Source organism: Rhea pennata, chromosome 17 (genome assembly GCF_028389875.1).
Source record: "Rhea pennata isolate bPtePen1 chromosome 17, bPtePen1.pri, whole genome shotgun sequence".
In the NCBI taxonomy this organism is placed as follows: domain Eukaryota; kingdom Metazoa; phylum Chordata; class Aves; order Rheiformes; family Rheidae; genus Rhea; species Rhea pennata.
The window spans coordinates 17,051,210-17,064,030 of NC_084679.1; the positions used below are offsets into that span (position 1 = coordinate 17,051,210).

General features: G+C 47.2%; 1 protein-coding gene across 13 annotated transcripts in view; it reads right to left on the reverse strand.

The window, feature by feature from the left end:
• The window catches only part of NF2 (NF2, moesin-ezrin-radixin like (MERLIN) tumor suppressor), a 42,047-nt gene that overhangs the window by 12,633 nt on the left and 16,593 nt on the right, over positions 1-12,821 (reverse strand). For 8 of the 13 annotated variants that reach the window (XM_062590398.1, XM_062590393.1, XM_062590400.1 and 5 more), the window contains 6 exons: positions 10,804-10,878; positions 9,598-9,711; positions 7,460-7,582; positions 6,876-7,093; positions 5,816-5,921; positions 1,156-1,286 (listed from right to left, as the gene is read on the reverse strand). In XM_062590398.1, the coding sequence (XP_062446382.1) occupies positions 1,156-1,286; positions 5,816-5,921; positions 6,876-7,093; positions 7,460-7,582; positions 9,598-9,711; positions 10,804-10,878 (767 nt within the window). Of the gene's footprint in view, positions 1-1,100; positions 1,287-5,815; positions 5,922-6,875; positions 7,094-7,459; positions 7,583-9,597; positions 9,712-10,803; positions 10,879-12,821 lie in introns of all 13 variants that reach the window. The other 5 variants (XM_062590401.1, XM_062590402.1, XM_062590391.1 and 2 more) reach the window with 2 other exon arrangements.

Below are 12,821 nucleotides of genomic sequence, written 5' to 3' on the forward strand. Positions count from 1 at the left end.
TGATTTAAGTAGCATTGCTCTGCTCTGCTGCTCAAGCTCTCTCAAATCCTGCTCATAAAAAAAAAAGAAAAACAAACATGAATTCTTCAGGCCATTTTCCGAGGGCAAGCAACAAACCTGACATACAGACTTCACATGTTTCAGAGGGATTTAGACTGTGAAAGGCGTAGGAGCATCTTTAAGATGCACAGCATCTCTGAGAGAGGGCTCCAAAAAAAACAGTCACTCTCAGGACTCCTGGCCTCAACTGCCACTGTGCTAGTCAGTATTTGCAATTAAATATGAAGATTTAAGCGGAAGTGCCAGCATGATAATCAGGACCCTTCCAGAGGGGGGAAATTTGTAGCAAAGTTTGTGTCACCAACTGAGGAGCAAAGAGCACTCCTGGAGAAGTCAGCAAAAACACACTATTGCTTTTATCATTCGGCTGAGCAGAGATCTTCCTGCTTAAGAAAGTAGGATGCCCTAGTTAGCTGCCTAGGTATAGAAAATAAACAGGGATCTTCCTGCTATTTACAGCTTCCATCTTTTTCTTTCCTGCTTTAGGAAGAGTTTTTAATGTTTGTCCCTAAACCAGTGCTCTGTTATTTCAGACGCATGAGATGGTCATGACCAGATCCACCCGTGGGATCCGGGGGAGTTTCCTTCAAGCCCCACAGAGTTTTGACTGCAGCATTACTGCAAATCCCTTCTAGCTTTGTTCTGCTACCCAATGGACAAAGCATATTATTGTTAAAGAGCTTAAAATTTGGTTTGCTTTGATTTCTGCTAAATTTAGAGTTTCAGAAGCTGCGCTCACACTCATAGGAAAGTGCAGATCAAAGCCCATAATCACCTCCAAGCTTGCCTGGACACACTTTTTCACACGGTAAACATGACCCAGGCTCAAAGAAAAAGGGGTTAAGCCCTAACGTAGGACTTTTGCTAACCAGCTCTCTTTATGTGGCCTGGACATACCACAAAAGCACAGATGCCAGCCTCAGACGGCTCAACCCGCCAGCCATTGAACTGCTGTTAACAAATTTATTCCCCTTACGCCTCAAACCAATGCTTATGTTGAGTGTGAAAGTTGCATTTGGCCTTGCTACAGTACCATTTACCATAAGCAACCCAGGTTGATACCACAGCCCAGCTGATGGAGAGTCCACCACATACTTCTCCTTCTCTATTTCCATTGAAAGCCTCTTCATGTCTGTATCCTTGAAGTCAAAGGAGAGGCTCTCACTAATGAGGTTGAAGCTCGGCAGGTCAGCAGGCAGCGCCGTTGTACTGGAGTTCACAGACTGCTAAAGAGAGAGGGCAAATGAATCACTTCTGGCCACACAAACTTTTCTGTCAATAGATGTTCTGTAACGGAAGGGTGAAATTGGAATAACGCCAAAGTCTGCAGCCAAGGAGCTACTTCCTCCTACTTTAACAAGCATGACCTGTTGCTCACACAGGTAATAACATAGGGGTTTTTTGCAGCTAGGTGTATTTACGTTGTGCTGAACTGGAAGGATCTCATTATTCGCACCAGGGAAGAGAAAGATCATGTATTTTCCCAAGACAGCAGGGTCTACAATTAATTCTTTCTGAAGCAGGTACGCGGGCTCAAACTTCCCGCAGGGCAGATTAAGCGGCTACTTTTCAGCTTGTGATCTTTTAATGCAAAAACTGGCAAATACTTCATGGATTGCAGGAGCAGAGCAGCAAACAAGTCTCATGTCTCCAGCACTGGAAGGGGCCTGCAGATCCCGCCGCTCCCTTCCTAATTTGCTCCTCAACCTTCAGCAAATGCCCTTCCAGGCACCTGCTTTTAGTGGTGGTAAAGTGGCAACTAAACTATCTCCCTTCAAAATCTATCACTGAAATTTTGTCAAGTCCAGGTGTTATCACCAGCACGTCACTTAAAGTAGCACTGGCCAGAAGCCGCCTTTTGGAAGGCATCTGGCAGCTCTTTAAGAATAAATTACATTTAAAAAAGAGCAAGTTATGAATGGCATCAACGCGTGACAGTCGTGTCCTGCACTCCAGTGCTCTCAAAAGTCTGATCAAAGAGCAATGTAATCCCAAGGGCTTAACTTTGACTGCAATTTTGGTAGAGTACACAGACATGTGCGATACGCTTTTTGCTTAGCAGTGATTTGCAGTTCCACTGCCAGATTTGACTGCTAACATGAGATAATACAGGGAATCACTTAGATTGCAGCCAAACACAGACTGAGGACATTCGTCCTCCTGCAAAGAGCTGCAATATCTCACCCGCTGCCAGGGCCTCAGCTTTAATCCTTGCCTTAAAAAAAAAGGGACACTGCTCTCAGTCATAAATTCTGTTGCTGCTTTAATAAATGGTCTCAGCATCAGCAGAAGAGGAGCTTCTGGACTTGAATTATCACTTCTGCTCTTGCAGTACATTAGAGGAGGTCATGAGCCACGGCGCATGCCAAAGGCGGCACAGAGGCTTTGGAGCCGAGTCAGAATGGCTGTCAGCACACCGAATCGTCGTTTGATTAAGAAAAACACCATCCAGCTCACAAAAGGGCACCCAGATCTGCTGGATTTGCTCTTGCAATAACGTCCCTCACCACCCACCTCGAATCCATAAGCAGCCTGGGCTCAAGCCCCAGCTGACCACGCTTGAGTGGGATGATACCTCCTCTCGCTGCAGAACCAAAGCCAAGCTACTGCATGTTACAGCTAAGGTAAACGTAAACTACAAGAAAAACAATTTCTTATTCTATTTTCAATTTCTGCCAGTGAAGAGCGCAGCTGCATTAATTCTGGAGTCTGTTGGGAAAAGGGCAGCCAAGGATCGAAATCCCGGTCTCCAAGGAAAGAGAATGGATCCACCCAAGTGCTTTAACTGATTTACAGACCCGCATTGCACTGAGCTAAATGACCACAATCATCTTGCTGGCCTTAAAATACCCGTTAACAGTTTTTCAGCATAAGTCTACAGTTTTTGTGTTAAAAACAGTGTCATCATTGGAGCAGGAATTGCAGGTGCTGCAACCATTAAGGCCTTATGGCAATTTGTCAGGGTTACTAGAACCACTCACTCCTTTTTTGTTAGCACCGCTTTCACAAAGCGGCAAGAAATAGGAAAAAAAAAGGTGAAGAAGCCTGAGCTCAGAAAGAGCTCTCAAAGGAACTCTGTAGCAAAGCATTTCCCTGCTGTTTGCAATAATCCTGCGAATCTTGCACATAACACTATTTTATTCACAGTGCAGCTCACTAAGGGGACACAGATCTCTTCCCTTCTGTGTTTCCTCCGCTGGCACAAACTGCATCACTCCAGCACCACATTAAAGCAAGTCCTGGTAGGGAGCAGAGGCGAGCACTGGGCTGGCAGCAGTCACTCCTCTGAAGCACGAAGCAAACAAGTCAGAAGACAGAGGAAGCACCATGTAAGGCACGGCACGAGGCTTTCCTGTGGGGAGAGTGTCTGCAGTTGCCGGTACCATTACTTTGCTGCACAAGGAATTCGGGCAAGCCTGACAACCGCTTATTATTTCAAACGAGCCAACTTTCAGACTTTCCATGAGCAGGACCTGATGGGCAATGAAGACAATGAGGAGGACATTTAAATGAGATGTATCAGGTGGTGACTATGGCAGTGACAACAGGTCAGGGCAGATCACTGGGGCAAGAGAGGCAGATGGGATCATGGCTGCCAAGAGATGTGGATTCATGTTCCCTTTCCTCCTCCTCCTGCATCAGCTGCTGAAACAGCTTGGGCTAAACAAGCTTTAAAGAGCTGGTATGACGGACAGGAAAGTCTACAAAACATTTATTTTTAAACTATTCCTTGCCTTTTTTGCCGCTCATCCCCTCACTCCTCCCTTCCTCTTGCTCATGCTCTCTGGGAGGGATGCTCTGGCTGGCTTTCAGTGCCAGGGGACCACAAAACCCCAGCACTGGGATAACAGCAAAGGCAAGCTCAGAGTTAAAGTCTCATTAAGGAGGGGAGGAATTGGGGTACGGTGCGCTTGGTAGATCTGCCGTTTGCCAGAGGGACACCAGACTCCCAGCAGCAGCTTTCCAAATGCCTCCATCCCATGAGCTGCTCCAGGCTCATTCCCTTCCTCCATTGCATCCGTCCCACCAGGTCCCTCCACGCTGGCGGCAGACGCATGCTCGCCTGACACTGGCTTGCTGAAGCACTGCGCTGCAACAGCGTTTCGAAGCTCATCATTCGCCTGCCCTCAAATGCGTGAAGTAGCAGAGAATTGACAGAACAGGCACAACCACAGCTTGCTGAGCTTGGAAAATAACTCTCACTGAGGCTGTGGGATGTGGCACTCCTCCCTGGGCTATAAGAGGTGCAGGAGAGGACTCTGCCACCTATCTAGGGAGGAAAAAAAAAAAAAAGAAAAAAAAAAGAAAAAAAAGTGTTTTCCCTCCTGGTCCAGCCGTGGCAGCTGTGCCTGGGAGGCCAAGACACTCACAGGAAAGGGAGAGGATGCAGCACAAAGTGCCTGCAAGAAGCATGGATCCCCTCCGAGAGAGATGCTGCTGTTTTTTTTTTTTAAGATTTTAGGCAATTCTAAAAACATTCCCTGTAATTAGTCTGTAATGCCACAGGCAGGAACGTACTGATGAGCACGGACAGCTCCAGAGATTTCCAGAGCAGAGCTCAGCAATTACAGCTCTGCTGCTTTGACTGCAGATGGACATGGCAACAAGAGGGAGTCTGGACCTGGACGGTTTCTAAATAAGGCTGCTCCACCCATGTGCAAACTTAAAGAATTGAAGAACTGGTGGATTCCAGAAACCTAGTGACTGATGGTAAAACAAAGACACTTGAAATACAAGGTTTATAAAGCACGAAGGCAGCTAGACCTGACTGAGGGCCCCTATGCTAGAATTTTTTTCAAAAACTGCAATTTCTTAAAAGCTTCTGACCACTTTCGCAGGGAACTTCAGAGAATCGGGATGAAAAGTAAGTAACTTCATCTCAAACCCTCTTCAAGCTGTTCCCTGCAGCTTTCAGGAGATGTGGAAGGAGCCTGCAGCTACAAATTAAAACTTCAGTGCTGGATGGCTCGATAACTCCCACATGCATCTGTTGAGTTTATCCCCGAAGACATTGAGCTCTTCCCCCGTCACCCTGTGGGATGGAAGGTGGCAGAGCTGCCAGGCATGGCAGGTGTGAGCTGCTGTGAGGGGAGTGCTGAGAGGCTCCTGTAGACCCCACGGTACCATTAGAAATGCTGAGAAAAGGAGATGCCAAATGGACTCTGAGCAACCGTCATTTAGTCTGGCACTTGGTCCCCATGAGCCAGCAGGGCCAGATACTTCAGAGAAAGGTGTGAAATCTTCCTCATGAGCAAATCACAGAATTATCTCCCAGCAAGGTTTCCAGTACATAGATGCACACTGCTCAGCTGAGGCCTGAAGAATGAATTTACAGGTTCTGAACATTTATCCTATCTACCAGAAACAAGAACATACATTTTTAAGTATTTAACTCTATTTTAAAGGTTATCACTGAGCTGGGAAGCTCCATCAGCTGAAAAAGCATGGCTCTGGCATGTATTAAATTTGGTTTTAAGTTTACTGCCTTTTAATTCCACCAGCAGCTCCCTTGTTCTTGTAGGACGAGGTACGGTACATGAGAAGAAAAAGAGCAAAGTGATGTGCTAGGCAGGGTGTCTGAATGAAGATGGCAAACACTGCAAAATAGTTTTGAACACCTGCTAAACAATGCAATAAGACAGCTCATACCCCCTATGCTGACAGGAGGGAACCACAAAGACACGAGACTCCTCCAGGCTACAGAAGAGGTCACATTTACTGGTGGGAAACGGATGACGACGCAGATCACTCTTACTGTGTACGAGGACTTGCTGGTGATCTCCAGAAGCTTCTGCTTTGCCCTCCGCTCAGACTCTCGAGCCTCCTGAAGGTCTTGCTTTAGCTGATCAGCCTCCTTTGCCCTGAAAGAAAAACAGCAAGGATGGTGAATATCAGATCAAAATTGGGGAATGAGAAGATGGAGAAGCAGGATTACAGTCTAGATGTAGGATAGGTTTAGGTCCTGTTGCAGGACAGATCTCAACTAAGAGATTGGTTGAGCAAGGGAAATGCTAGAGCTGCCGATATGTGGGATATTTAAAGTCAACAGCATAAAAGTTTAAGATGTAGAAGGACAACTCCAACATTAATATTTCCCCTTGAACCTTAAGGGCTCCCAAGAATCCCCCACAATGGAAAGCCAAAGGATAGAGGAAGCTTCTCTGCTGGGTTGAAATTTGAAGGGAGATTTTGCAAGTCAGCAATCACATCAGAGAAGAGATGGATGAGAACAACGTTTATCTGAGGCTGAAACTAAGCATGTTCCCATGGAAAATTAATCTGCTGGAAGGAAACAAATGTGATCTTCAACTTGCTCACTATCAAATGCACCATGGGACCTAGTTCTGGCAACAAGAGGGAAACACCAGTTTTAATACACAGGATTGTGGAAGTGACGGAGCCCTCAAGGCTGGCCTGAAACAGAGACCTAACGGGTGCTTAGGAGAATCAAAAACCTGAGAGGGAAACAAAGGGACAAAGAGAAAATAACGAATGTAGATCTAACATCCAGGGGAAAAAAAGAGAGTATTATTAATGTTGTCAAACACACTGCTGAATGCAGTGTGTTTGCAGAAAGCACCCGAAAGCAGAGCTGGCTTCAGCTGCCACTGCCGGTGTGAGAGAGCCAGAAACAGCAGGGCAGAATGGAATTGGCTGAGCCTTGGGGACACTTGCCATCTTACAGGCACAGGAGGCCACAGGCTCACTGCAAACCTTTGCGCAGACTAACTTGAAGCGTGAGCCGCTGTTTCCCTCATTTGTCAGGAGCGGGCTGGAAAGCAAAGAGGACACCGCTGCAAGGTTTACCCGCTGACCTCCGCTCAGACTCCTCGGCCATTTTCAGTGCCAACATCTCTGCTTCCAGCACCTTCTGCTCCATCAGCCGTTTCTCCTCCTCTGTCCGGATGGCCGTGGCTTTGATTCGCTGCATCTCCTGCTCAGCCTCGGCTGCTTTCTGAGCCAGGAGCTTGGCCTCCTCCTCTGTGATCTGGGCCTTCTCAGCCAGCAAGTCTGCCGTCTCTTCTGACCTCATCTGTGAATTAACGCACGTTAAACTGTCAAGTATGCTCTGAATGGCACCCCAGACATGCTCACAGTCTCCAGCGTATGGTCTTAAGCTGCTGGCTCTGCATGGCCTCCATGGCCTGGGGAGTTCCCTCCACTTTCAGGAAAGCTGCAGGCTTTTGTGGAGCGGTCCCCAGCCAAGACCTGGCTGTGCCCAGACTTGGCCCCAAATTGTTTTCCTGATACAAAAGGCCAGTTGAACGAAGCCAGGCTCCTGCTTACTGTCCACTGGCAGCGATGGAAGCATAGCCCGAAGACATTCACAGTACACCTCTGCCATGGAAAAAGCCAGGAACAGCTGCTGCGCTGCAGCAACCACCTTCTGGAGACCTACCAGAGCCTCATTGGCCATCGTTGCCTCCTCCTTTAACTGCATCAGTCTTCTCTCCAGCTCATCCCTTGTCCGCTCAGCTTCTTCCCTCATTTGCTTCTCTCGGGCCAGGCGCTGCCGTTCCATCTGGGAAAATGAGGTCAGGAAAAGTGAGAAATGATACATGTCAGGAAAGCTTTCTGCAGGACAAGAAAAGGTCACTTTTTGGGAGGTCAGAGTGTAGGACTGCATCACATCCTCTGCACTGAACTCCACTTGACAGCACAGAGACTTCAGTAAATGGAGGATGTTTGATCATGCTGATCACGTGATAGCAAGCATCCTGCTGCCTTGCAGAGTGGCGTTCCTGACATATCCCTGATTTACTGTTCATCTGCAATGCTGCCACATGAGCTGCCTGCTGGCAACTTGCTGGTTGGGCATCAAGTCTCCAGACAGCATCTTCCTGCACTGATTCACCAGGCAAACTTAAGTAAGCCAGGTACCAAGAGCTCCAACTATATCTGGAGCTACTTAAGCAAGTTGAACGGACAACCAGACCAGGCTTAAGGGCCAGCTCAAGCTCTCCCTAAGACAGGGTGCGCCAGAAACCTGCCATCTCTTCCCAAAAGAGGCGGACAAATAAATACAGCAAGACACACTGCTCTGCTCCTTGGACACCACCTGCAATCTGGAAGCTCTCAGGGCTCTAGCAGCTCCACTTCCTCCTGTGAAAGGTTCTCCTCATCTGTTATCATCATGATTCACATCCCTCATGAGACAGCCACAAACAGAAGTCGCATGGGTTCCTGATACAAGAGGGCTGTTTTGAAATCATTAACCAGTGCAGATCTTGGGGAGGACAGAGGGCACACTAGATAGGCAGCCTTCTCCTGAGGTGATCACCACACTAAAAAGGAACCTGACATCTCTTGTTCAGCACAAGTGTTTGAATTTGAGAGCTCATGGGACACGATAAATTTCTGCTCACTCTTAGTGCCCACAATCACCTCCCTCACATATCCCAGCAGCCTGAAGAGTCAGCTATGGGCAAGATCTCAGTTTGCATTTGTGTCATTCAACTGCATCAAAGAAATCCACAAGACTAACACCTGACCTTGATGCCACCAGCACTTGGGTATCACATCACTCCTTCCAAGAAGGACCTCTCACTCCATGAAGGCCAAGTCCTTGCTGCCCAGAGGAATTCCTGCTGGAGGCAAATGGTGCTTCCCCAGCAAAGCCAGGGAAGTTCCCTTGCAGGGACTCATGTACTATCCTCTCCCCAGCCACCCCAGAAGCTAAAGAAAGGAGAACTGCTTCAGGAGAAGCCATGCTACATCTCCAGCCCAGCCAAGCACCTCAGTCCCACTCCAGCACTATGCAGGCACCTCTGTGGACATGTCCAAATCCAAGGGAAGCTGGCTAATTTAACAGCCCCTTCAGTGTAAGAACCTCCTGGTGCAAATCTTTGCTTTGGTTTCTGCTTCTGCTATCTAGTGGCTTTACTGTGCAAGGGACATTTATATTCTACGCAGCAGTGCTCAGATCAGCTGCGTGGGCTTCAGTGAGCAGAAGAGGTCTATGAGCAGGAAACAAGGATTCCTGCAATACAATTTGCTGATACAAACTCATCAGCTACACACTGCTAACTGCAAAGAACTGTCTGGGTTGACCTGCAGCAGCTAATGGAGGCCGGCAACATTAAGCATGCAGGCTGCATAGCCTGAAACCCTGGCCTGTGTTTTGTCACTGTACGATTAGAAAACGAGGCAAAGAACTACAGCAAAGCACATCTCTCACCACCTCGCTTTAATTTCAGTCAGCTACTCCACACCTCAATGACTTTCCAGGTATGGAGCTCAGGAGTAAAATGAGGCCAGGAACGACATGCACACACTCACGGGACAAAGCATAGCCTTTGCCTCCCAACTTTGCTCTGAGCATGGGGGCTGGACTCCGGCAGCCAGGCTGCTGTCAGCCTACGAAGCCAAGTCAGGAATGACAGGCAAGAAGAGAGTAAGCACTAAAATGAGATGTTCAGCCAGACCCTCCCTCAAAGCTGCTCCGTGTGGTGAATGTCACTCTGGAGGCCATTACTTCCTGAGCACATTTGCATTTCTCATTTTGGCTCACAATTGGGTATACAAGATGCGTCTCACCTGCTTCCTGGCTTTCTCCTCCCTGGCCTGTGCCTTCATCTGCTGCACCTCCAGTGAGTCTGCCTTTCTCCTCCTCATGAAGAGATCATGGTTCCCAATACATAGCTGGAGAATCTGCTCCAGGCAAGGACAGAGTAGAGAAAAACTGCTGTGACATGGTGACAGCAAGGTGGTTTGTGCTCCAGACACAAAGATCTAGGACTGCTCTAGCTCATTGCTCATAGGCATGTTCAGCCACCGCTCTCAAACTCCATCAGCTCTGGCACTCATGGAAGGAGCCCAGCGTTGCAGCACAACTTAATCCCCACATCAAACACCATTTCCCTAGCTATTAGCTTTTTACAGAGACTATTTTTCTGCTGCGTGTGCTGGTAGCACAGCACGGTTCTGGCAAATATTATACCAGCCCCAAGGAGACATTAGTCTAAACAGACTTCTACAGCTTTGGCCACTTTTCTGGTTCTTCTCACCACTCCCCTTGCCCACGTGATTTTTTTTTTAATATTTATATTTAAATATATTTAATTTGTAATGAACTTGCACCTTCTTTGAATAGGATGTTTAAAGCATTGTGGTAAAAAATAAAAAATAAACAATTTCTGATCTTGAGCAGGACCACACAGGAGCACAAGGTTGATCCAAGCCTTTTTTGGAGGCCTTCAGATACCTCTGCTGAAGAGTTTTGAGCACTGGTGTAGTCCCCTCTACAGAGGAGAGGGGCAAAAGAAGTGGCAATGCTAAAGGGAGGTTAGCAAAGAGTGGGGTGTACACAGTGCAGTAAGAGTAGAGACTATTTTTCCATAACAAAAATGAGTTTCTCAACTCCGACTCTTTTCTAAGGGCCTGACTGACATGCCTTCCATCCTACAGATCATGATCGACCTCCTCCAAAATCCCAGGCATTATGGCACCACAAACCTGGTGCGCTCAGGAAGAACAAGAGCAGCAGAGAGGCTCTGCCTTTGCGAAGGAGGTCTGCTGCCACGTGGGATGTGAAGCACAGGACGGCCCACAGGGCTGAACATCCCCTGCCTCTGATATGCATGAGGAAGTCTCCCTTCCCAAGGCTCCTACTGCTGCTCAGTGACAGTGCATAGCTCCCACATGCTCCCTCTGACAGCTTGAAGAAAAAGTCCCAGAAGAACAGTCTTGTGCCACCTACAGAAGCCACTGCTGCAAGTAATAAGAATCACTCTGCAGACTTACCAGCTTATTCACACGCAGCTTTGATGAATTGAACTTGAAAACATCAATCTTTTTGTCCAATGGTTTAATCGTAAACTGAAAAAAAAAAGGGGGGGGGGAGTGTTATCAGGGAGCCAAGGGTTTAACCAAAACACAGCTATGAAAGCCTTACCAAAAACCTTTGCTCAGAGGAGGTCAGCGGTGCTGGAAAAAGATGGCTGAGAGCTCTTTCCACGGCTTTTGGTCAAGTAAGAGAACTAGTATTAAAAGCAAGCAAGCAACAACTGGTCCCTCGGTTCAAAAAAATGCTAGTGCCATGCAAAGCAATGAGAGCATGGCCACCTACAAACTGCGATGCCCAAAGGCTAGGGCCCTCTGCAGAGCACTCAGCACTAGGCAGGGACAGCTCACTCGCTGCTCAAGATGTTGCTCTCCTGGGAGCTGTAGGGAACTGAGAATGTACCGCAGAAAACTGCGATGTATGCACAGAGGACGTTAGAGAAATCAGCTCAGTGACCCAACGGATGGGAGGAAGGTTAAATGAGGAACATAGAAAGAGGAGCAGTCATCCTTTGCATGGATGTCTCCACTCACCAGGGCTCCCCAGCAGGATTTTTCTGTGCATTTTGTTCTCCAGAAACTCAGACATGTTACCAGACTGCTCTTCAACCTAAAATATTGTGCCCTTGCTGTGATTTGTATTTACACTTCATGAGCCAACTGAGCAGCTTCAGCCACGTCCTGGGTTCAGCCTTGTCAAAGTATTTCCCCATAACAATTCTCTCGAGGATTTGGCGGCACCTCATATTCAAGATTTTTGGCAATACAGTCCCCAGATAGACAGATGACTTGGGACTAACAACAGGATAATTCGGAAGATTGAGTGCTCTGCAACACTGCGTTTTTTGGAAGGCAGGCACATACTCCATCACTCCCCCACAACCTACAAAAATAACCTGCTGAAGAGAGAGCGCCACAGCAGGCAGTCTGTATCCATTAAACCTGGCCTATTTGTCAATATGTTGCACTGCCTGAAAAGGGCTGGGCAGAACGTGCCCCAGCAGTGTTTTATTTTGTCAGTTTAAAGAGCCAATCTTTCCAGGCTTTCGCACAGACAGACATACACAAAAGTCCCTAGACTTGGGCCCCAGCACAACCCATGCAAGTCACCACTCGCTGCAGTGAGAATATGCCAAAGAGGAGTTTCAGCTCCACCTAACAGTTCATACTTGTTACAGAAGATTAAACACCTCTGTCATGTCAGTGTAGCTGTCAAGCTTAGCTATTAGCCTGTTTACCATCACATCAGCTCTACTTGTGGTTATCTTAGCACACAGATTATTGACCTGATAGAAGATGGCAGGTCTTTCCCCCAGAGAAAGATCTGTTACTGTCTGTGTCAAGGGCTGGCAGCAGAGGCTTCAATCCTCAAGTTTCAGAGGCAAAGTGCAATCAGGCATCTTTCGCTGCACTGAACTGTTGTGTTAAAACCCACAAACAAGCAAAAACCCACAAACAAGTAAATGGCTTTGGAAACAGTTAGCTGCTGCGCTGAAAATGAGTGAGCGCTCCACCATGGACTTACTCCTTACAAAACTTCCCAGGACCTACAGTAAATGGAGCTGGTGAGAAAACTTTAGCTTTCATCCTAATTAATACCATGCTTAGACTAGAAAACAATTTTATTTAAAAAAAGCTGATTTTCTTCCTTACCATGAAGGCAATTGGTTTCCTCTGGGCAGTTCTCACAGATGGAAAAGAATCAACAGATCAGCTGCACTTCCACAGCCCATTTCCCTGCTGTTCCCAACTAGGTTTGGTGGCCAACAGTTCAGAAGGAGATCTGTATATCTCCTTTATATTTTGGGTTTAATATAAGTCTATCCAACAGTGGGCTTAAATTACTCAACCTCAAAAAAAAAAAAAAAAAATCCAACTGTCACGCCCCAGCCTGGCAGTCTGAAAGTTCAAAATGACATAATGATACAGCAAGAAGCAAGAGCTCCTCTCACCAGGAATACATTTTACTATATTTAACA